Here is a 26,358-nt window from a genome sequence, read left to right on the forward strand (position 1 = left end):
TAGGCAGCAGTTAATCAACAACTACAAAGATAGCAGCAAGAAAAACGGATTAAATAAATAAACTCAAATGTTTAACTGTCTGCTGGTTATGGTGTTTATATGCGTTTCAATCTAATAAGAGCACTACAACTGCCAAAGTATTCCTAAAGTATGAATTAAACACAAAATATCAGAAAGCTTGCTTTGTACTGAAATTATTTAGCACAACAGTACTTATGAAGGGAATGTCAGACACAATTATTCTAACTTACCAAAAGCAGTCTTTGTTTGATAAAGTTGTTCAGTGTCTGTCAGATAATTCCAACAACACACACACACACACACACACACACACACACACACACACACACACACATATTTAGTGTTTGAAACATCTCACACAACTTATGAAACTACTGGCATAACTTTAAACTAAATTTAGAATTGGTCATTTAAAGTCTCATGTGCCAGCTAGCTCTGCATATGATAACATTATCTCTAGTTTTGGGAGTATTTTTATACAAGAGTGCATACTTGTTTTTCAGATAAAGACAGAGCAGTCTACAAAGTATTCTGTGCAATGGAAAAGACAGGTCTGATTTACAAGGTCACAACTGCGCATTTGTATCATCCAGCACTCCATTATCAGCAATTTCTCACTGGCCTTTGTGATTTCCAATGCTTGACATGTAAATAAAGCAACAGAACAGACTGAAAACTGCATATGAGTTATGTTTCCAGTTTGTGCTGAGCTCAGAAAATTCCCAATTGATCTGTTGTTTGAAAATACTTTAAATGCAGAAAAAATATCCAGAATAACAAAATGGGAAATACAGTTATGTCTGTTATTTCCTTAATTCCTTCTAAAGACTGCCAGAAATATTTGCTGGGAGAGCTTGAAGAAATGCCAATAGACAAAATGGTAGATTTAAGTGGAAGACAATTAAGAAGGTTTCCGTTTCAGGTCTGCAACTTCACAGAACTTGTTAAACTATACCTAAGTGATAACAACTTGAATTACCTACCCCCAGAGTTGGAACTACTACAGAACTTACAAATCTTAGCCCTGGATTTTAACAGATTCAGGCAGTTTCCACTGGTTGTATGTAGTCTGACACAACTGTCGATTCTGTATTTAGGTAACAACAGACTCCATTGTTTACCTCTGGAATTAAAAATGCTAAAAAACCTGAAGACTTTGTGGATTGAATCTAATGATTTCTATCATTTGCCTCCAGTACTGTGTGAACTAAGTCTCCTAAAAACTCTCCATGCTGGCTGCAATTCAATTTCTTCTCTTCCAGATGAACTTAAGCATCTCAAAGAACTTCGCAATATATGGCTTTCAGGAAATCAATTCACCCAGTTTCCTCAAGTTTTGCTTGAAATGAACTTTCTAGAGGTGATTGATGTGGATAGAAATAAGATCAGATGGTTCCCTAGCTTAGCTCATCTAAAAGGACTGAAGCTAATAATATATGATCACAATCCATGTGCAAATGCTCCTAAAGTAGCCAATGGAGTCAGAAGAGTTGGCAGGTGGTCAGAGGACACACCAGAACCTAAAAGGCATAAGCAGATAGAAGATGATGCAGAAAACACCATGGAAAACAAAGACTCACCAGCCAAGGAAGATGCAGGGGGAAAACAGACATCACAAATATAATGGAAGAGACTGCAACATTTGCATTACAGACTTCTTAGTGTTGTAAATTGAACCATTTTAAGTAATTATCCCTTCACTGAATCACTTTCAGGTCGGTTATACTGCCAGCTGCAAGGAGTTATTATCAGAACGGTTTTAATGCACTCTAAGGAAATGAAGGTATAATGTAAATATGTGAGCCTGCTTCGGTTAATACACTACTGAACAAACTTTGAAAGTAAGAAACTGTGAATTTTGCAATTAAAGGTGAGTTGTAATTAAAGGTGAGTTGTGGTAAGGCTAAACACAATTCCAGCTAAAACAGACAAACATGCAAATGTCATTACATAAAATTAGCCAAACTCAGAGTAAAGAATGATAGTGTACACACCAATAAATTAAAATGCAATATTTCATGCACTTTACCTAATAATGTTCTACATGTTTAGTAACATGTTTTATATTTTACTACTGTGTAACTGTTGTTTCACTATACAGAACTGTTATGTATGTAAATGGTATTCACATTTATAACAGTTCCATTCTTTAGGTAAATTGACACATGTAATAAGATATAATGAAAATAAAATGCTGTCAAAATGATATACCTGTATATATTATTCAAATTATTTGTACTGTCCTTCTCTATGAAAAAAGTAGGCATCCAAGCTCACTGCATTCTATGTCAGTCGAAATATCACTGTTATGTCAGACTTACAAATTCACAGAGTAACTTGCATAAACAATAACATAAAAGGTGATCCTGTCCTAAGAAATGATATGGCTATGGTAAGATTCCATTCTACCCTATGTTTATGTTCAGCAGACATACTACTAGCTATTAACTCATTAAATACAAGGACTCCAACAGTCAAACTATGTGGAACAGGGACATTTAGCTGAAAAGCCACTTTACTGAAAACACAAAAACTTTTTATCAGTTTTGTCATTAATTCTGAGGCAAGAAAACAAAATAACTTTTATCAGTTTGTCATTAATTTTAAGGCACCATGAAGTGTCCCCTTTCTCCTCAACTGCATCTTCATATATAAAATGGTAAACATCAAAATAAAGGAAAACCAGATAAAATTTCACCCAGTTTCTGATATACTGTTACTCTGATGAACTACTCTGTACTCAAAAATGGGATAGGATAAAAAGTTACAGTATGGTAAGTAACGTAAGAAAAAGTGTGTGTGTGTGTGTGTGTGTGTGTGTGTGTGTGTGTGTGGGCATCTTCAGGATGAGAGCTTCATATCAAAGTATAAAAACAATTATAAGTACAAGGCATCCAGGACAAACGTAGGGTGTCATCAGGAAAAGAAATGGACCACATTACACTACCACTCAGCAACACTGCTAAAGTCCTACTACAGGTGAACATAGTACAACACTGTTTTCCTGAGTAGAACATCAAGGAATGTACTACAAAGAAACAAGGTTCTGGTACTCAGTATTCAGGATTCTACTGAGAATATCAGGGATATAGCGACATGATTAGGTCCAACACTCGCACTGCAGGAAAGTTTCACATTAGTCTGGCTGCTCACCAGAATACCTCAGAAACAAAGGTCTCAACATCATTATATGGAAAAATGAAAAGGGTAAAATTAAATAGAACATGACCAAAATGAAACAGCTACAGGCAGGGGGGAGAACAACTACAAATATCAAAATAGTTTATAAAAGAAATGCTGGGCATGAGATTGCATGCTAACATTTTGTATATTACTCTATCCATCCATCCATTCAAAATCACTTTTTCCTATACATGCAAACAGACAGACAGACAGACACACATATATACGTACGTGTGTGTGTGTGTGTGTGTGTGTGTGTGTGTGTGTGTGTGTGTGTGTGTGTGTGTGTGTGTGTGTAAAATGAAAGCAACAAGAAACAATATTTCAAAATGGATTTTCCGTATGTATTTGATTGACAGACACATTCTAGACTGTTCCAATATTTCAGGAAATAACATCCAAATAAAATGTACAAGTATTTTTTCTATCACCAGGCAATGTCACTAGAAAAACTCTTTCATTTTGGTAGCCATAAGCAAGACAAATATTCTGTCACAAACTTGATTATTACCTTATAGTTTCATACATAGTAGGCATTCAATCCATGAGATCGTTAAAGAGCCTAGTCTAAATTCCCAGTTGCCCTAAAACACTGTCTCATTAAATAACTTGCTCAAGATCACACCAAAGGCAAATTAAGGTGGAAAGATTCAAACCCTGTACCCTTGGCCCAGGAGGTAGTGTGCTACCTGTTAAGCAACTGAGACTTAACACTACAAACAAAAATTTATATTCCCTGAAAATAAGATTATCTTTGATGGAAACAAGAACAAGTTAAGATACTGTTTCTGTTGGTATTAAACTCCTTTTTATTAATAAGTAAGCAAGTGAGAATTTTCAGGTTGATAAATAACACTGAATATAAATATGGGTGGCCGCAGTGGTACAGCAGATAGCATTGTCGCCTCACAGAAAGAGCTTCTCCTGTTCGATTCTCGGCTGTAGTGTCTTCTGTGTAGAGTCTGCATGTCCTCCCTTTGTTTCTTTGGGTGTTCTGGTTTCCTCCAACATTCCAAAGACATACAGTAGGTGATTTGAATGCTTTAAATTGGCCATAGGTGAGTGCGAGTGTGTGTGTGTGTGTGTGTGTGTGTGCGTGTGTGTGTGTGTGTGTGCTCGCTCGTGCGCTTGAGTGAGTGTACGAATGAACTACCGTGGCAGGGCTAGCCACCTGGCAGTGTAAACCTTGGCTTGAGATGACTGTCACTACTGAAGTGACAAACCAACCCTAGGTGTAAAAATGGGAAAAGGGGTTGAAGATGGATGGATGAGGTAAGACTGAATATGCAAAGCAGAATGACAAATCAAAAGAAATCCTTAGTCTCTGCCTAAGTATTCAGTGGAACAGTAGTTGACTATTACTGTCAGTCCCAGGACAGAAGGTCAGAAGCAGTGGGACCAGGGATTAAAAAATGTAACAGAGAAAAGTGCACCCAAGAGACTCTACCCGTACAGAACAGATTACTGTGATTTGGTGCTTGCAGGCAGGAAATATCTGGGAGGGAGTCCAACTTTACTGGCACCTCTGGTTGCACTGTCCCATGTCACTGAAATAGGAAGAAAGACTAGAATGCTTGTCAACTCACTCTCCTAAAAAAGTGTGAGGTATTATACACAGAAAGAAGTAAGTTATATGCCAGGATTCTCTTTTTTCATAGGAAGGACTGTTAAATATTTATTGGATTTAACTTCACAGTTATGAATAAGATAGAAGGAACATGCTGGTAACTATTATAAAAGTGTAAGCGGTGAGTTAGCAGTGTTTTAACTACAGCAAGAAAAGGAGGATGCATTTACATTAAGGAATAAACTCAGCAAATGGATACAGGCTAGCTGAAGAAGCAGGTCTATGACAATAATAGCTACTAAACATTAATTGGACACCAAATGAGTAGTTTGCTAGCAGAGAGTCATAGTATTTAGTTGTAAAGCTTTTTTTTCAGTATCCTTACATGAAACAACATGTATAGACAAAGGCTTATTTGTTATAAAATTCAAAGATTTCTTTAAAGCTATATACAAAATGTACCACAAAAATATTTTTAAATCTGTACGTGTGTGTGTGTGTGTGTGTGTGTGTGTGTGTGTGTGTGTGTGTGTGTGTATTTGATGGGGTGTCTTTATATATAAGTTAATAAAAATAGATATATAGATATGTATATTTGTTACTTTACTGGTGGACAAATATTAAAAGCCCGAGGTTCAACCCATCTGTGAGCAGAGTTCCTCCACAGGAAATCAATGTCACTGAATTGTGCCAGCAGTGATTCCACTTTTGTGGGAATTTTTCCCTTCTTCAAGTTGGTGCAACCATGGAGTTGGTATAAGTTTTTCGACTAATGCAGTTCGGGGATTCTGATCCTTGGAGCATTCACTTTCATCCACTCATAGTGGAAGCATGTAAATTATGTATCAAAGCTATAACCTAGGACACATGTTTCAAACCTGCTGTTGCTCTGTAAAAACAAAAAAAAAATCACATTTGATATTTGAATGCATTATTTTTAGCCTACCCATAATGTATCTGTTCTCTGAATCTAAACAGGTCAGATAATCAGTTTTACATCCACTTCTTCATTACAGTCACAGCCAGGCAGAATGATTTGAGATTTCTATGACTACACTTTCTCCTGATAACTTTTCCCTGAAATATACACATAATCCTTCTCAAACTTCTTTCTCTCTTTCTGTATCTTCTAGTGCATCTGCATTATTTAGATTTGATATCATATCACTACTGTCATAACACAAACATTTGCCTTCTGCTACTGCAGACAGTCACTATAGACTGCCAGACCTGATGCTACTTTTACAATTACCAGGGCATGCTAGACTAGACAAACTCATGTTGCCACTAGCAGTGTGCCAGGCTTAAATGGGAAACATTAGTGACTGACATTCATGCATGATCGCAAATGGCTAGTTCTAATGATTACTTTTAAAAATGCATATTGCAGTAGCTATGGAGATTTACAAAGAAATACAGTGATCTTGGAGTTAATATATACATATCCGTAGCAGGGCTAGCAGGGGTATGACAGACAAAGTCCCCCATGTTAGGGAGTACTGGAAGGTGAACACCCCTTGCAAAAATCATTTTCATGGAACTTTTTTTGTTTGTTTTTGAATTTCATTTGTTTCACTACTTATGTACATTAGTGTATATCTAGCCAAACTAGTACTAATCCACATAGAAGTATATAATCTAATTTCATAACTTGAAATATTCCTGTATACTGCACCCAATTTATTATTACTATCAAATATACTTTACATGTTTTACTGTTTGTCTTCACCAATCTATATCTTCTATTATATTTATCAAGCTCATTTTAAGTGGCAGAAAAGGAATGAAACATGAGGGGGTCATCTCTTTTATGCCATTTGGGTGTGCATGACTCCAGTCAGGCAGTAACAGGGGGAATATTGCTGGAAACAATGAAACTAGAACAGTGCAGGAATGGTAGAAAAATCCACAAACTCTTCTTTAACCTGCTTTTAGACAGAGGGGCTAGGAGTGTTTCGCAACATATGATGCCATAGCATCATTCCCCAGTATGCCCCAAAAAGCAGACAGAATTATAAGCCTTTTATTTTATTACTTTAAAGCCGTGGTGGTACAGCAGTAGCGTTGTTGCCTCACAGCAAGAGGTTCTCCTGTTCAATTCTTGGCTGGAGCGCCTTCTGTGTGGAGTCTGCATGCCCTCCCTGCAGTCGAGTGGCGTTCGAAAGACATGCATGAATGGGTGTGCCTTCATTGAAGGTTGGGCATCGGGCTGGCACCTCGGCACCGTAAAAATCTACTGACAATCATTAGCGGACCAGAGTGCCACTGTGGCGACCCCTAACCAGGAAAAGCCAAAAGAAGAACATTGCCACTGTGTACAAATGAGACAAGAAACATCAGAAAAATCTTTATAAAATGTCAGACTTGAGTATTACATTGTAGCTTGAGAAAGGCTGCTTTCAGAGCTGATCAGATGAACATCAGAAGCCTTACTTTTCCAATGTTCATTCACTTCACCAACATTGCAGTATATCTATATGCAGTATCAGTGTAAATACTGTGACTGCTATGGGTGAAAGAGTTTGTGTACAGATTCCATGATCTGAGGACAGTTAAAATATTTCTTATTTTATTTTTCATAAATAAAAAAAAAACATTTGCTTAAGTTCTTGCTCAGAGTCTGCTAGTAATGCCACATTATCTGCATACAGCAGCTTTGTTAATCTGTCACCACTAACTTGTTTGCTGACATAGTCCAACGCCAGTATGAAGAGCAGTGAGCTCAAAGCTGAGCCTTAAGGCACAGCCACTCCCACTGGAAACCCTTCTGTGTGCCTGAACACTGTTTGTACTCATGTCATTGGGTCCCTGTACAGAGTGCACTAATTATACCCATATTTCTAGAACTTTAAATCATAACAGAAGTGCCAAATTAGCTTTCTTGGAGCCTTGAGATATGCTCTCTTCAAGTCTCGGAATGCTCAGTTGGACTCTTTCCTCTTCCCTAGTTTCTTTTCAAGTATCTGTCTCACTGCAAACATTGGGTTGACTGTGCTACATCCAGATCTGAATCCAAACTGTTCATCTCTCATCTAACTTTTTAATAATCTGCATATCCATTTCAAAATTACACTCTCCAGCATTTTTGTGTGGAGTGGCAGGCGTTTGATACCTCTATACTGCCCACATTTGTAAATGTAGCCCTTGGTCTTGTATACTGACATTAATATGCATATCCTCCAATTATCTGGGATACACTTTCTCTACATACTACTATGGGTACCTTTGTAGCCATTTCTCCCCTACCTCTCCTAAAATCTTGATCATATCTGCCATGACTTCATCTGAGGCTTCTGCTTTCCCCAGCTTCATTTTGCTTGGTGCTAGCCTTACTTTTTCTAGGGTGGATTCTTCTTCCTCCCTCATTGTAAGCTGTGTGTGGGCAGTACCACTTCTGTGGGGATTTCTTCATTTAGAAGCTTCTGCAAGTACTTCTTCCATCTGCCTTTGATGTCCAGTGGACTAGTGAGAATGTGTTGCTGGCATTTGCCTTGTAACCTGATAGAATTTGTTTGTCCTGTCTGCTAAGTCACTATCCAGAAGCTGGTAGATGGTCTATGATGCCTTATTATTTGCTATTTTAACAGCTGTCTCAGCCTCTTTGTTAGCCAACCGGTATTCCTTCTTAGCTGGTCTGTCTTTTCTATCTTTCACTTTTTCCCCTGCACTCCTTCTTTCTTCTAACTTTCTGGACTTCTGCATTTCACCATCAACCTTCCCTGTGTACCTTATTTCCATACCTGGATGTGGATGCATTATCTGCTCTAAAGTCGCACATGCCATTCTGAGACACTGCCATTCTTCTTCGATTACACCTATTTCCTCTTCTTCATGAGGTGTTAGCGCCATGATTACTTCTTTGAACTCTTGTGCTTTTGGCCATATCATCTTCCAAGTCTTCAGCCTAGACTCTGTTAACCTTAGATCTTTCTCTGACCACTGCTTGCAGCTAACTGTGGCCACCAGTAGTTTATGCTGTGGGCTGGCTGTTTCACTGGGGATGACTTTGCAATCTCTGGCTTGACCCCAATGTTCTGTCCTTACTAAGAGGAAGTCTACCCAAGTTGCATGTTGGTCAGTTTTGTATGTAAACTTATGTCTAGCTCTCTCGTTGAACCATGTGCTGGACACCACCAAGCCATTTGCCAAATAGAAGTGTAGGATGCCCTCTCCTTCTTTATTCCTTCTGTGAAATCAAAGAGAACCCAGACAGTCCTCATATCTTGTTCTGTCTGTTCTAATATGAGCATGCAGGACCCCTGTTATCAACACCAACACCAACTCATGTTAACTTGCTTTACGTACTAAGTCCTGCAGCTGATCCCTGAAAGTGCTTTTTTCCTCGCTGTCATCCCTACTGTGGGACACAGGCTGAGATTATGAATAGTGCCCTATCTTTACACTGAACTCTGACTGTCATGAGTCTGTCACTAATTCTGATGATATCCCTCACTGTCTTATGAAGACACTCCCTCACCACAAATTCCACACCATTCTTGTCTACCCTCACCCCTGAGTAGTAGACTCTGCATCCCAAGCCAAATGGCTTCACCTGCACTGCCTTTCCATCTTGTCTTCTGCATTCACAGGCTCTCTAGCCTCCTCTTTACCATCATAACATCCACTTCCAAAATGTGTCCTGTCAGTGAACTTACTTTGAGTGTAACAATCCTTAGTTCATATTTGGCAGGTTGATGTTTTTTTACGTTTAGCTTGTACTCAATAGTGCTATCCCAGGTAACTCAAGCTGGGCAACTGGGCACTGGCTGATCAGTAGCTTACTGACTTAAGAATGTTTGGCTTTATGGCAGGCACTCACACTGTCCAAAAGAAGGAAATAGAACCTTCCCATCATTAGCATCAGTCCCTGGTATAAGTCAGAGTAAGACAGGTCCACAACCTACTTATTGCTGGCAAATATTATGGCCATTTTTGGTGACATTAATCAATGTGACTAACTCATCTAGAGCCAATTCTTTTACCTTGTCAAGCGACTAACCTTGACACAGTATACGGACTGTGATCCATGTTCCCCTTTCTAGAGGGCACTGTGCATCACAGTTGATCTATACAATTCTTCCCCAACAGACACCATCTAAAGTCCATGTTGCTGCCCGTGGCAGCATTCAATGAGAACTACAAAGTTAATTCTGCATATTGTAATGAGTGCAACACTGTATATTGAATGTAAATGTATGATTATATTTCTCTCACGTGGATTTTATTGTGTTCCTTTTGTCTTAGCAGAGATGTTTGGTGTACCTGTATACTGCATGTATCTTTTGTGTACACATTTATTGTATCACACTTGCAGCTTTTCTCCCCAGGCTTCTACTGAAAAGTTTTTTTTTCTTTTCTTTTTTTTTCCCCAGTTGGAATTTCCCAGTAATCAAATGCAATAAATAAATAAATATGCTGGCAGAGCTCTAGGATGGCTTATTTTTGAATTTCTTGCTGGATTTTGCAGTAGCTGGGGTGGTTAATTCTAGGTGAATATAACACGACTTTGTGAAGTTGACTGATGTGTCAGTATCCAACATGGTGCTGTCATACATGAATTTAGTAATTTTGTTATGTAATTGTATAAGGCTTGTCCTTAAAAAGTCCTTAAATTCCTAGATGTTAGTTTCAGTGCCTTTGAAGAGTTTGAAGGCAAATGTCACAAGTTTATGATCAAAGATCCCTGGGGAAGGAGCTACCAGGGGTGTATTAAATGTAGAGATTATATTTGTAAGGACCAGATTTAGAACATTATAGGTCTGATGAGTTTAGTAGCTTTCTGTTCTGAGGAATTTTTATTAAGTCCAAGAACATCTGGGCATACCCTATGTTGGAAGTATAGGTGCTCCAGTTAATTGCAGGGTAGTCAAAGTCTCCCAAAATAATGGAGTTCATATTAATAGGAAGTTAAAGTTTACCACAAAGTCCAAGTAATAAAAAACTTCTGCAGTTGAAGACAACCGACCCAAAAAAGTAATGTAACTGTCTTTAATGGACGTAACAAGGATGAAAAACCAAACAGCAGTCAAAATTGGATCAAGCGCTTTCGCCTGGTTAGTACCAGATGATCTTGATAAAGCCTGGTACTAACCAGGCGAAAGCGCTTGATCCAATTTTGACTGCTGTTTGGTTTTGCATCCTTGTTACGTCCATTAAAGACAGTTTCATTACTTTTTTGGGTCGGTTGTCTTCAACTGTGGAAGTTTTTTATTAATAGGAAGTTCTTTGAATGCTTTCAGGACTCTAACATGACTGTTTGGGGACATGAAGGGTGTCCTGAAGCAGGCTATAAGTTGGTAGTTTGTCATACGTATGATGATCTATGATGATCTGGAGTTGTATAAGTTAAGCTTGTGGGTCTCTGTTCATAGGTTCATAGGAAGATACTAGACTACTGGCCTGGAGGCCCTTATAAGCCTAGTCAAGAATTTCTCTCATGTTCCCTCAAAGTCAAATTTGTCTGGAGGTGACATGATCCTTGACAAATATAGAAATGTCACCACAATTACATATGTAGCTGCAAATGCAGGTAAGGAGGGAGTGTTTTCTTTACATTTAATGCAAGTGTCAGTAATAATACAAACATAAACATGTTCCAGATGTAGGAGAGCTTCAAGGTGAGGCAATTTTTTGTTAAGACTTTTTGTACTGAGAAAAAAAAAACTTGATGTGGTCCAAATTGTGGTTTAATAAATTTGCTGCATTAGATTGTTGACTGAATGGACTCTGCCTAAAAAGAGGCACTAATGGTGCAGCAAAGGTTTCAGTCAGTATGAGAAAGCTTTTGAATGAGAGGTGTAGGCCATCTCTTGAAAAGTAAGTTAAACTATTAATCAACCTGTCCTATTCTGGCATGTACTAGCTCTCCCTAGAATGGTACCAACTATTCAACCTGTCACTGAAGATAATTATCTTTACTTTGCACTAAGGAGACACTCTTGGTGAAAGAAAAATTCTACACAGGACCAGAGTCTTTCCTGCATTTGTCACATGCATGGAAAGTTGTGTCATATGTCTTTGCATGTCTCATAGGGTTTTGTATCCCAGGTCATTCACTCCCACACAGACCACAACCATGTCACGGTTATATTTGCCCTGGGAAAGTGTCTTTATGGCCATTGTCACACCAGGGGTCTTGGCACCTAAAAGGCATTGGACTATAACCCTGTCTTTCTCCAGCCTTGTGAGTGGAGAATCTGTATACCTAGCAAATGAGTCACTTATCACTAAAACATTTGTGTTAGTAAAGTGCTTAGGAGTACAACAAAAGGAGTAATATAATTTTTGGGAACTTAATGCTGTAAGTGTGCAAAGGGGAGATATGTTGGATAATTTCTGCTGAGACCTATTCTTAGTAGTTTTAAGTGGCTTTGGTAGAGGTGTTGTAACAATCTCAGCATATGACATTATATTATGATTTCGTTGAGAATGTGGTGGCAGTGAGGTGGTGAGTATATAATGCTCACTGTGCATGAGTTTAAATAAAATTAAATATTTATACCTTTCACAGACAAGGTTATTTGTGCTGAGTAAGACGTTGTTATCAGTGAAGCAAAAATACAGAAGCAGCTTCAAGATAAAGGTACCTGAACAAAAAAGTAAAACTTCCTTTAGCACACCTTCAAGGACCACCATGGCTGGATTCAACATTTTTCTCTTATTCCAACAGAATAAAACAATACAGAACAGTAAAAAAAAGCTTTTTGTAAGCACTTTCGGGTATCAAATGGCTATTGTGGTTCAACATTCATTTCTTCTTCTTTCAGCTTTTCCCAGTTACGGGTCGCCACAGCAGATCACCTGTCCACTCATGACTGGCAGTGGAGTTTTACAGTGTCAAGTTGCCAGCCCGGCGCCCAACCTTCCACAGAAGGCACACACACACACGCACGCACGCACACACACACTCACACCTACAGCCAATTTAGAGTGTCCAATCCACCTGCAGCATGTCTTTGGGATGTGGGAGGAAACTGGAGCACCCGGAGGAAACCCACACGACCACAGGGAGGACATGCAGACTCCACACAGAAGGCACCCCAGCCTAGGATCGAACCGGAGAACCTCTTGCTGTGAGGCGACAATGCTAACCACTGCACCACCGTGGCCGCCCTTGGTTCTACATTCATTTAAATAGTCAAAAAGGCGCCAAATGATATGCCTTTCACAAATATTACCTCTAATCACCATTAGATGGCAGTATAAAATTTTTCTCTATATACTCCTTTTGTTGTCTACCCGCGGTGGTGGTGCTGCGGTAGCGTTGTCACCTCACAGTAAGACGCTGTCCGGTTTGATTCTCAGCTAGAGCATCTTCTGCGTGGAGACATGCGTGAATGGGCGTACCTTCGTCGAAGGTTGTGCATCAGGCCTGGCAAGCCAGTACGTAAAAATCAACTGCCAATCATTAGCGGACCGGAGTTCCACTGTGGCGACCCCTAACCGGGAAAAGCCGAAAGACACAAACAAACTCCTTTTGTTGTCTATATATTGGCATATTACATTGACATCTGTATATAGTCCATCATAAGTTTATATAATAAAAATATTGCAATTATTAGATAGCAATAATGATGTTAGTAAACATTTCATATTATTAACAACATGATGTCACTAAACCATCTTCTCCCATACACTTTAATAAATATATACTTCTATACTTTTAAAACCATTAAAATCTTTTTACATATCAAATAAACCATAAATATACAACTCATTTATAAAAAATACATTCTTTCTTATCTACTATTTTAAAATAAAATTTATTGTTAATGTCTTAGTGGCCTATCTCTAAGGAAAGGTTTAATGGTTATCCTATCATTTAAACCCTTCCCTTTATCTGATTGCATTCTAATAATCCATCTAGTTTCTTCCTGTTCTGTAAAGTTTTTAACATTCCCTAATCTATTGCTCCTTCCAATTAATTCTATTACCATAAACTTAAATTTATGATCTAACCCATTGCTTAATACATGTTGTGCTAGTGCATTTGTCTCATCTTCTCTATTAATTGCATAAATATGCTCTCTCACCCTTTCTCTCAGAGTCCTATTTGTTTTGCCTATATAGAAGCTGTTGTTTTAAACAGCTAGCTAAATAGACTATATCTCTGGTCTTACAATCAGCGTAATGTTTAAAATTATAAATTATTTTAGTATCTGGGTGAGTGAAACTATCAGATGCCATCATATACGAGCATTGCTTACATCCCCTGCTTGGAAAAGTCCCTTGTCTATTGGATATAACCCCATTTTTCCTTCTTTTTTCATAAAATAGCAGCCTTTTCAAGGACTTATGGTTTTGATAACTATAACTGGGTTTATGTCCTACTATATTTCTTATTTCCTCATTTATACTCAATATAGCCCAATTTTTATCAATAACCTTACATATGTCTTTACTATTATTAGAAAAGGGTATATTCAACCTCAGTTGTGTTTTTGGTTGTGCAGCTCCTTTTTTCTCATTATGCTGCAAATGAGTATTCTTATTATTAAAATAAGGTCTTCCCTTTCCTTTTCTATCTATAATTTGGGGATCAATGACAACATCACTTTCTCTACTAGAGTATCCCCTCTGCAAAAATGATTTTCTTAATTTTTTCATGGTTTCATCACATTTTACATCCTCACTAGTTAAATGTGATATTCTTTTCCCCTGGTTTATAACAATATTCTGAAAAATATGCCCTGGATGCATACTCGTACGGTGAAGTAAATTGTTTTTCCTGCAATTCTTCCTAAATAATGCTGTAGTGAAGGTCTCATTCTCTCTAACAATGGAGACATCTAGAAATTCAATCTCTGTTTTTGACCATTTACCTTCAAAACTTAAGAAACTTGTGGTCTGATTGATGTATTCTACAAATCTAGATAAATCTATTTCAGTGCCTTTCCATAGAAAAACACATCATCCACAAATCTCTTATAGTATATAATATTGCTGGCATATTCAGTGTCCATAATATGGGTCTTTTCCCATTGGGCCATTACTAGATTGGTGTATGAGTTCGCACAGGGTGTTCCCATCGCCACACCTTGTTGTTGTAAATAATAGTCATCATTGTACATAAACACATTATTTTCCAATATTAATTCTAAAAGCATCAAACACTTCATTATGATGTCAGAATTTATATTATTTTGACATGGGAAATATCTTAGATATTCGAGTCCTTCCTTATTGGGAATCATTGTAAATAATGATTTGACATCTAAGATTACTACATCTGATGTATACTTTTTATCTTCTAACTCTCCAGAAAATGTGACCAAAAATTCTTGTGTGTCTCTAATTATACTTTTAGTTCTCCAAACTAGTTCTTTCAGTTGATTCTCAACACATATACAGAGTGGTTCTGTCAACCACCCTCTACTAGAGACTATTGGTCTCATTTTAGGTTTGTGTAGGTTTTTATGAACCTTTGGCAGACCTCTAAATGTTGGTATTGTAGGTGACTCAACCAAAAAGTATTTATACAAGTCTGCATCAATAACATTTGACATAAATAAATCATAAAGATTGCTATGCATATTGTTAATTATTTTATTCAACTGGACCTTATTTATCTTCTTGTAGCATAATTTTCATTGTTTCATCATTATAAAACCTATCCAGGATGACAATAGCACCCCCTTATCGGCAGGTCTTATTATAATCTCTTTGTTATTGTTCAGGCTGTTCAAAGCCTCATATTCTTCATTACTTAAATTATGGAACCTATGTTTATTTCCAGTTTTATTGTTCCACATTTCTATCAAATCTCTTTCTGCCACCTGTTCAAATGCCTCCAACATAGGATGTAAATAAGGTGTAAAAACACTAGGTTTTTTAAAAACAGTTGCATCATTTTCAAGCTCATTTTTATATAACATTTTTAGAGCTATACTTCTAACAAATTTCTTAACATCCAAAATAAAATCACTTATATCAGCAGTCTTAGAGGGTATAAAGGAAAGACCTTTATTAAGTAAAGCACTTTCATGAGTTCGTAATTGATATTTAGACAAATTTAACACTAGTTCAGAGTCACTTACTTCTGTATCTTGCTCTGTGAGTGTGTCAACTCTCCGGATATCTTCTGTTTTTTGTTGATTCTCGTAGGAGTCTATTTCTTGGGTTCCCGAATAGGAAACATGAATGAATGGATAGTACGACTTAAAAAAGACTGTGTCTCACCTAGTGTTACTGTCTTTTTTCTAACATCTCAATTGAAATTTCCAATCTCATGTGTCACAATGTTCCCAATGCATTCATTGCTTGATGTAGAAGCTATCGCCTGTTCTTCTTTTAGGCTGATTTGTTTAGCATTAGATTTAATTTTATTTCCATTCAGTTGATCCATACTTGTTAACTTAACTTCACAGCTGCTGACTAAGGCCTTAGCCTTCTGATTACTATCATTATCGGTTACCTCATACGTTGAATCCAGCCGTGGTGGTCCTTGAAGGTTGTTATCAGTGAACATAAGAAATTCCTGGAGTTACAACAGTTTGGTAAAAGAAGTTGGCTGGCCTTCCATAATGTCCATTGCTTCAAATATTAGATGGAGAAGTGTGCTGGTAACATAAATGTGACTAATTAGCTTAATTTAAATTTTGGAGGAGAATACAGACTAAACTATTTGTAGGGACTAAGTAGGTTAATTGCAGTGTGTGGTATAGTGCACAGGCTAAACTATTACAAAGAGTAGGTGGTTTTGTTAAAGAAGTACACTGGAATGTGTATTTAGATTTATTAGCAAAGAAAGAGAGCAAATGGAGGGTTGAGAACTGGAAACTACAGTGAGTTGCTTTAATAAAAGCAACCACACAGGTTCCAGTGCCACTTTATAGATGAACTGAGTAGGGATGCAGTTTCACAAACATAGGGGAGCTAGTTATCTAGTCTCAGTTTGCAGTGGAAAGGTGGCAGCACCACTTAGTATGGGTACTGCATTGCATTAAGGCAGTTATTTGAAGATGACTGCACTGAATCCCATCATTAATATAACTGCAGCACTAAGAGGTGCTTATTAGCAAGATACATAGTAGTGACACCATATTGCACTAAACAGTGCTAAGGCAAGTAACTGTTGAATTATAACATAACAGAATAAGACACTGGACTTTGAGACAGGCATAATGAAGCAAGGTAAGACACCTGGTAATGTACTCCTGCCCTGTACTTAATACACATGGCAGATGACAGCAATAGGGACATGCAGAAAATGATGAATATAAGTGTGGAAACACAGCATCCGTGGCATGACACTTTCATTTCCAGCTATGGGGCTCACACCATGGGCTATATGTACCTAGGACAGGACATGCCATAGAGGACATAATAGTCCCTGAGCATGGCAGCACATACTGAGGGAAGAAGCACGGTATACAGATCAACACAATTCAATACACTAATCCAGGAGGCTGTATTCAGATAACATGCCCTTTGCTGCAGTTTATATAGGAAAGGGGTCTGGTCACAGCAGAACGGTGTTAATGTAAATGGCCAGCAAATGGGAGAATGGGCAGCACACATAAATACAGTGCTTCCACATACAGCCATGCACACATACTAACCTACATGTGTGATATACAGATATACATCTTTTGCCATGAGCCCACAAGGAAGACAATGGAAAAGTAAACGTCCCAGGAGATTGAGGTGTTACTGCAGACTCTATCCACAAATGGAGTTTCATCCTGGAGAAAGGTAACATGGATAAGGTTTCTCAGGATGAGGTGTGTCAGGGAGTAGTATAAGGCATCAATACTGTGGGCAGCCAGAGCAGGAATTTATAACAGGTGCAGCACGGGGTAAGCAAAAACAAGGTACAAAAGATTCCCATCTACAAGCCCACCACAAGAGGTAGACCACAAACACAGAATCAGGCTCTTGGAGGTGTCCTTTTATAAGAAGGTAGTGATGCATCACACATGGTGGTGGATTGGATGCGGGAGCTGGACTGTGTGAATATCTGTAGGAGATGCATCAGATTAACTATAGCCTTTACATTTCCATAGGGTTCAGTACATCATATGTCAGACAAGACTTGTTCAGCAAGAGGTGTCAACATATCTATCCACTGGCCTGCAACTACAGCATCCTAAACAATAATTTGCACCCTTAACCTATTTATAAATTATGCCTTCTACCAGTATGGCTGCTACTTGAGGGGGATAAGCATGTTTCAGTGCTGCTACATGCCCACAGATATCTTGTCTTTATGCTTTCACATGGTCTACTAGTGAAAAGAGAATAGCACAATGTAACAGCATAAGCATGCTGTTAGCAGGATACCTGCAGTTGGCAATGATGACAACATGCATGTAGTGCAGTTGTCGACACAATGGCACTGTTAACAACATAAACATTGGATGGCTCACACATATCTTTATGATAAGCCTGGGGGGAGGGCTGGGCAAATCAAACCTGTAGCTTTATCACTGTTGGCTAAACAAGAGTGCCCAGTTAAGACAACATCTACACAGTCACACTGCCTCTGACATGAACATACACCACATTGCAGAGAGAAGTACCACACTGCCAACATAACTTCAGGCCTTTTCCTAAACTTGGTGCAACACAGCATAAATCAGCAGATGTAGACATCAGTGAACCAGACACAGACAGCTGCTACCTATACCACTGTGGAGATGGTGAGTGTGCTACATGGCCTGCATGATGACTGCACACTGACATGGAGTATAGGAACAGGAAGTAGACAGTCCTGCCCATGTCAACACTGTCTAATATTGCATCCATTGTGCCATCTGAGGCATGTGGTACCCTGAATAACTGAAGAATTTTGACACTTTGATATAAGAGAAAATAGGAGAATGACACTAATCAAGAGAAGTGGCAACAACTGAAGCAACACCCCAACCCCATGGAAAAATATGTAAAAGGAGTCTGCCAGTGTGTGTGTGTGTGTGTGTGTGTGTGTGTGTGTGTGTGTGTGTGTGTGTGTGTGTGTGTGTGTGTGTGTGTGTGCGTGTGTGTATTTATATAAAGTTATGCATGTTTAGCTACATACAAGTACATGTACATGTGCACGTATGTGTCTGTGTGTCTATATATATAATTATGTTGTATAGATACATAGATATGTCTGTGTGTGTGTGTGTGTGTGTGTGTGTGTGTGTGTGTGTGTGTGTGTGTGTGTGTGTGTGTGTGTGTGTGTTGCAACACATGCCGGGAACATGTGTAACATGCCTTTAAAAATGTGTAAGGTATCTTTAAATGCCCTGCACTATGGAGCATGTGTTTATTCTTACAGTAGTTAGCAAGACAACAAGATTTTAATTTACAGTCAAGGTTGTATATAAGGAGGCTACGTGAAAGCTGTAAACCAGAAAGCTAGTTTCTCAGCTGGGTCAATCATTTGAAAGAAGACCTGGGAAGTGTAGAGTGGGAGAGTCCAATTGAGGATAACCTGTGGCATATATATTTGTGGTTACTTACAGAGCTAGAAGCTGTGCATGACAGATCACTGTAGCCTTGGACATTTGCATTAACTGATAGCCTGTATCCTGGAGAGGCTGTAAATAGTTTGACTCTTAGATAAAAATAGCCTAAGTACTGGGTATTTTGTCTGGATCTATTAAGCCAAGTGAGTTATGATATTGGTTTTATTTTAAGTTTCAACATTAAACCTGCCAGTTTTATATAATTTATGCCTCCAGTGCCTTCTTAGTGTTACACTGGTGGAGAATGCAGACAGTTGAACAAAGACTTACCAATGTTAAGATCCTAGCAGTACCTCCATAGCCAAGTGTAAGCCATAGATTGGGTTACTATTTCCCTACTGCACTTTAGCAGTTGTATTCCTGGTGTGATAAACTGGTAACTGCAGACATGGGGGGAAATTAAAACAGTGGCATCCCAGGCTGGGACTGAACAATTCTGGTGTACCTAAAGAAACAGCTAGTTGTTAAAGCCTATCTAGCTGCCAACCCCAGGACTATGCCACACTATGAAGCAGCTAAACAGGGAGAATGACCTGGAGTCCTATCTGGTGATATTTGAGCATTATGCCACCACAGAGAACTGTTACAGAGCAGACTGGTCAAACATTTTGTCATCATAGCAGGTGGAAGAGGCACTGAAAATGTACACAGGCATGGAAGTAATTACATACATCAACTATAACAAACTTAAGAAAGAAGATTTGGTCAGGACTGGTATAGCCCCTGAAATACATAAATACAATTTCATAACTGGCCTTTTAATGTACATTAACCATTAAGAACACAGAAGCATGATTTAAATCATATTTTAGAAAATGTCTTGAAACTGATAGCACCAGTAAAGTAAAATAAAAATGTTAGTAATGTTGTCAGTACACAGGTTAAAAAAGATACGCTTGTAATATATGAAATAGGTAATGTGAACTGATCAAAAGAAATCTAATAAGTTAGGAGTTGTAGTGGAAAGCTAACGAATTAATAACACAATGCTTAAAAATTAATTATTTGTATTCCTTGGTGAAATATAAAACGAAAGTGATATGTTAATTTGTTACAAATGTGGGTGCAAGGGAGTCTCAGTGAAAAATTATGTGCTACGAAAACTAACATAAATGTGTGTTTTAATCAAAGTTGTTCCAAAATGTAGGATAAATGAGTCAGTCATATGACAATGTGTTACAACCAAGCTAGTAAAATGCATTGTATTTCAGAAGGAAGGGAGATTTAAGTGTGGTGGAAGTATGACTTCCGTTGTTAAGGATCTCCTGATGTACACATAAGATTTGTAACAACTAAAAGTGGAGGTAATGCGCATTCCTGATAACAAAAAAAATATCCTTTATTTATTTATAAATTCAGGCAGTTCTTGAGAAACAGCTACATCCTGCGGCTGTAAACTCTGGATTTAACTCATGATGTAATATTTTGAAAATATGTTCTTCATTTTAAAGTACTATGGAAAGTGTAGGAGGAAGGGGAAACCACAGACACAGTATGGCAGACTGATACACTTATTAAGAAAGAGGTAGAACAGCTTGAAGTATCCATTCAATATATAAATGTGGGAAGTAAGACAGTAACACTACTATAGAGATCAGAATCAACATGAGGAGAAAGGAGTTGGTAAAGAAACTAAAAAATGAGCTAGTAGGTAGAGAGAAATCAAGACAATAATACTGCAACAGAAATCTAAAACTGTAAAATACATCAGTTCAGGAATTGAAGGTGAAGTAGTAGAAAACTCAGAATTAAAAATCAGTACAGGATAAAAGTTAACATACAGACTTACAAGAAAAACTACCACATAAATTAAATCAAATGCAGAAAGACACTTGAGTGAGGACATCAGAATAAAGTCAGTACAAAAAGTGAGATAAGCAAGAGAATGCAGTTTCTTATTTTGTCTCTTTTTTAATTTCTCCAAGTCTTTTTGGTTTCTAATACCATGATGGGAATGGACTCCATTCCTAAGTCAAAGTACAATTAAAGTTCAGGAAATTAGTATTGTTTCAGTCTTTGATATTAGCCAGAAGTGCTCTTCGCATCACCCACAATGTGTCCAGTAATGACACCTTCTGTAATTTGTATGGAGTTACATCTATCGGTAACATATTTAAGTATGATTGAAAATTCTTTTTTATAAGACCTGTTGCCCCTACTGCTACTGGCACTGTCTGGGTATCCTTCTTCCACATTGTCCTCATTTCTGTCTGCAAATACAGGTATTTTATGACTTTGTGTCTCTCAGTAGGTAAGACACTGTAATCACTGGGTTTAGCACTTATAATGACCAATGGTACTACTTTTGTCTTCTTTTCATATACTAGTATATCTGGTTTTCCTGCATCTGTTTATTGAACTGTTGGTAATGGATGATCTCATGTGATATAAACTTCATCATTTTGTATGATGCTTTGTGGCTCATGTTTCCAGTGTTTTTCAGCTACCTCAATATTATAATGTCTGAACAATCCCCAGTGTAACTGTCTTGTCACAATATTATGCCTTTCAGTTCTTCTGCCATTAGTGTATCACAACCAGCAACAAGATGTGTGACTGTTTCCAATTCTGATTTACAAAACCAACATTCTTTTGTTTCTTTCTCATGTTCAATAGACTTTGTAAACAAACTTATATGTAGTCCATTATCTTGGGCCGCCAGTATTAACCTTTCATCTTTTGGTTTAAATTCACCTCTCCTTAACCATTCCTGCATTCAGTCCTAATCAGCATGAGGTTGTTACAAGAGTTTTCTATACTTGCAACTATATTTATGCATTTTCCACATTTCTTGCCTTCTCATCTGATGTTTCACCTTATATTCTTTATTTTTTTTTGGCACATTCAGTTGCTGCCTGATTTTTATCTACTTCTGGTTTGATTTCCATTCCTACTTGAGGCCAATATACTGCTGCTAAACTAAGCAGGGAATTCATCTTAGACTTATTCTCCTCATGTTTCAAAACTTTCACTGCATTTGGGTCTTGTGAAGTCAAAAGATATGCATGGAGTCCCCCTTCCTTCACCAAGAATGATGCCACAATATAGAGACAAGATGATCAGCTTTAACAATTGGCTTAATGTCTGGTGTCATTCAAAGGGGATCCAGTGTCTGTCTGCCTGGGATGACATGCTTGACAAGCCACGCTGCTTCGCAAGGGACGGCTTGCACCTGTCACCCCTGGGATTCCGGATATTGGCTAAGGCTCTTGCCACCCCCATAGTGCCTTTTTAGGCAAGGCTCAAATTCTAAACCTACCACCCTAGAAAACAAAATGGGAAGAAACTGAGGGTAATGCTGCTCAATGCCAGAAGTCTAAATCTCAAAATGCACGCACTCGAGGCCCTTCTCAGTATGGAGAACATCGATGTCTGTGCTGTAACTGAAACCTGGTTCAAGGCTCCTGAGAGCACCCCGGCACTATTAGGTTTTACCTCATAACATGCGTTCCGGCCCCAAAACCCGGACCACACCACAAAATGAGGGGGTGTATCCATATTCATAAAGGATACCCACACCTCCAGGTTGGTGGCAACGCACAAAGCTTCGGAAACCATCCAGGTGCAACTAACCATAGGCAAAACTGCTCTACAAATTGTAGCATGCTACAGGCCACCCTCTCAAACTCAGGAACCCCACACAGCCTTCCTGAAGACACTGGAGAGTATAAATGTATCTCCAAACACCATCATATTGGGTGACTTCAACTACCCAAATATAGACTGGGAATATTACTCAAGCCCTAACTTTCTAGCCCAACGGTTCCTGGAGTTCATAAATTCAAATGCCATGGAACAGCTAGTCACTGTTCCCATGAGAGGAGAAAATATACTAGATCTCATTGTCACAAACATGGGGACAAAATGCTCCACACCGGAAGTATATCCCTCATTGGTGAGATCTGATCATAAACTAATCTCACTGGAAATCCACATCCGCCCCCACCCCAAACAAAAAGACCATAGTGAAGAACTTCTCTAAAGCAAACTTCACACTACTCAAGACTGGTGTGGTATCCTTCAAGGCCCCTGAGCCAGTGGAAACCACAACCCAAGCTGCGGAAGCCCTTACAAATGCCTTCTATGAACACCTCCAGGACTACATGGATCAGGCAATCCCAAATAAAACCAAGACTCTTTCCACAAAGGGAAAACGTCCAGTCTGGTGGACCCCAGCCATTAACAAACTTTACAATAAGAGGAGAAAGCTATTACATGATAGAACAAAATCCATAAAAGGAAGTCACCCTGATCATTATTAGTAAAAAATACGAGCACTCATAAAATCAACTAAGGCCAATTTTGAGAGAAAAATTGCCATGCAGTGATACGACTATCATAAGGCCTTTTTCAGCTATGTTAGGAACCTGGGTGGAAACTCCCAGATATGCTCAGAATTAGTCCAAAATGATACAAAAATCACTGAACCCACAGACATTGCCAACATACTGGCAGGCAGGTTCAGTGCAAACTTCACCCCTCTCCCCTAAAGGAGAGATAACTATCCCAGCCGAGTGTAGCCTCCCGGACCTTTCAAATGCGCGGGTGAAAGCTGCTCTCTCTAAAGCTAAAACACAGCATCAATGGGACGGATGGTGTCCCCAGCTGTGTGCTACACGAGCTAAATGAGGAATTAAACCCGCACATAAGGCAGCTGTTTAATCTCAGCCTTACCACAGGATACGTGCCCAAGGAGTGGCGACGGCAACTGTTGTCCCACTCCACAAAGGCGGCCTCACGGACCCTGGTAATTACCGCCCATAAGCCTGACAAGTCTAGTCTGCAAAGCTATGGAGAGGATCATAATGGAGCTCATAAACAAAGATATAGGAGACTTGCAGACATTGGACCCGACCCAGTTTGGCTTTGTCAAGGGAAGATCATGCCTTTTGAACTTGGTCGACTTCTTGAAACAGTCACCAAGGCCATTGATGAGGAAAGGCAGTCCATACAGCCTACCTTGACCTTGCAAAGGCTTTCGACACAATACCCCACTCGGGTATTGTAGAAAAACTTACCAGCTTAAATGTAAACCCATATGTCACAAGATGGGTTGCAAACTGGCTTAAGGACAGAACCCACAGGGTTAGAGTTGCTGGCGCTGTGTCAGACTCCAAGCCGGTCACAAGTGGTGTCCCACAGGGCTCGGTCCTTGGCCCCTATTGTTTGGCATCTACTTCTCAGAAGTACAGGCCAACATAGGAGGACTTTGGCTGACAAAGTTTGCAGGCGACTGCAAACTGGGCCATAGTGGAAAGTGCATCAGACACGGATATCCTTCAGAAGGGACTCACGGAAACAGATAGCTGGTGCCAGAGCCATGGCCTGAAGTTAAACGCCAAAAAATGTATAGTCATACCCTTCGGGAAAAACAAGGTAACCCCAAGCTACCATATAGGTGGCAATCCACTAAGCACAGAAGAGGTTATCAGGGACCTGGGGACCCAGGTTGACAGTGGCCTTTCTTTTGACACTCACATTGCTAAAGTGGTTAAAAAGACCTTCTACATTGCCCACCTGATCATGAAGGGATTCACATCCAGATCTAGTGAGGTTATTGTTCCCCTGTACTCTTCACTTATCAGACCAATGATCGAGTACAATGCCCCATTCGGGATGTATCTCACCCGACATCTGCAGCAATTGGAGAGACCCCAAAAGTTCCTCACCAAAAGGATAAAGGGACTCCAAAATCTGTCATATGCTGCCAGATTGAAGAAACTCCAGCTCTATTCAGTCGCATACCGTCTGCTCAGAGGTGACATGTGCCTGACATACAAGGCCATGTCCAACCCGGAATTAATGGACATGCTCCACCTCAAAAATCCAAATCCACCAAAACCACTAGAGCAAGTGACTTAAACCTTAGCACGGATATAAATAGGACGTGCTGGAGGGATAGATTTATCACTCAGAGACTCCCTATGCTGTGGAATAAAATCCCAGTCCATGTGAGGCAGAGCACCTCGCTGACTCTGTTCAAGAGAAATCTAGACCTGTGGATGGGAGATCGTAGGTTTACCCCGGGAATCATCTCTGTGTCACTGCTGGACAGAGGCACAACAAACTAATGGGCACAGTATTTTTTTCATATAAGGGGTGGCGTAAGCCACAAAAATTTGGGCTAGGCTTATAAATGCCTTAGGGCAGATAGCCTAGTATAAACCTATGAACCTATGAACCTATGATTGCAGATCAATACATGTAATCAATTTTGAGAAGGTCCATACCTGCTTCAGAAAAGGGAATATATAATCTTGGTATGCACTCATTTTTATAAATCACCTGATGAGCATGAAGCATCCTTCTTGTTTTCCTGTCTAACCTATCCAATACATTTTGAGGTTAGTCAATCACTCCAAAACTGTAAGTTAGGACAAGAAGAACAAATTAGTTTATAGCTTGGACTTTGTTCCTAGATGGCAACTCTGTTTTCAGTATTAATTTTAGTCTTCTAAAATATTTCTTATTGACTCTTATTCACATTTGTTCATGTTTTATTGTTGATCCATCATCAATTCCCAAAGATTTATGCACTCCCTCTTGCTCAAGTTCTTCTATATCACATTCCTGTCCCAGAATGATGTTTTCTTGATGCTGCAGCTTTCCTGCTTTAAAGGTTGCTTTTGCACATTTACCAAGACCAAATGACATTCTTATATAACCCAGTCACTGGGGATGCACAAGCCAGTGCATTTCTTTGTGCCGGTCCCAAGCCGGATAAATGGGGAGGGTTACATCAGGAAGGGCATCCGGTGTAAAACCTCTGCCAAATGACATAAGTGGACAATACAGATCTCCATACCGGATTGGTCGAGGCCCGGGTGAACAATAACCTCCACCAGTACTGTCAGCCAGCAGGGTGCTGGTGGAAATTGGGCTACTGTTGGCCAAAGCAGAAGAAGAGGGGAAGGCATGCTCGAAGGCAGGAAGAGAGGAGGAAGGTTAGGAGTGTAGTAGTGAGAGTAGGAACTTTGAATGTTGGCAGTATGACTGGTATAGGGAGAGAGCTAGCTGATATGATGGAGAGAAAGAAGGTTGATATATTGTGTCTGCAAGAGACCAGATGGAAGGGGAGTAATGTCATGTGTATAGGAGGCAGGTTCAAATTGTTCTATCATGGTGTGGATGGCAGGA

The 26,358-nt window shown here is 39.1% G+C and overlaps 2 protein-coding genes across 2 annotated transcripts in view; one reads left to right on the top strand and one right to left on the bottom strand.

Moving 5' to 3' along the window:
• Positions 1 to 26,358, bottom strand: part of CTSE (cathepsin E) — a 765,846-nt gene that overhangs the window by 615,733 nt on the left and 123,755 nt on the right. The window lies entirely within an intron of this gene.
• Positions 543 to 2,227, top strand: LRRC10 (leucine rich repeat containing 10). Its single transcript, XM_044088003.1, has one exon. It carries the CDS (start codon positions 803 to 805, stop codon positions 1,643 to 1,645), a length of 843 nt encoding a protein of 280 aa, XP_043943938.1. The 5' UTR covers positions 543 to 802; the 3' UTR covers positions 1,646 to 2,227.

The sequence above is a fragment of the Protopterus annectens genome, chromosome 11.part0 (genome assembly GCF_019279795.1).
Source record: "Protopterus annectens isolate FY-2018-M chromosome 11.part0, PAN1.0, whole genome shotgun sequence".
Classification (NCBI taxonomy): domain Eukaryota; kingdom Metazoa; phylum Chordata; order Ceratodontiformes; family Protopteridae; genus Protopterus; species Protopterus annectens.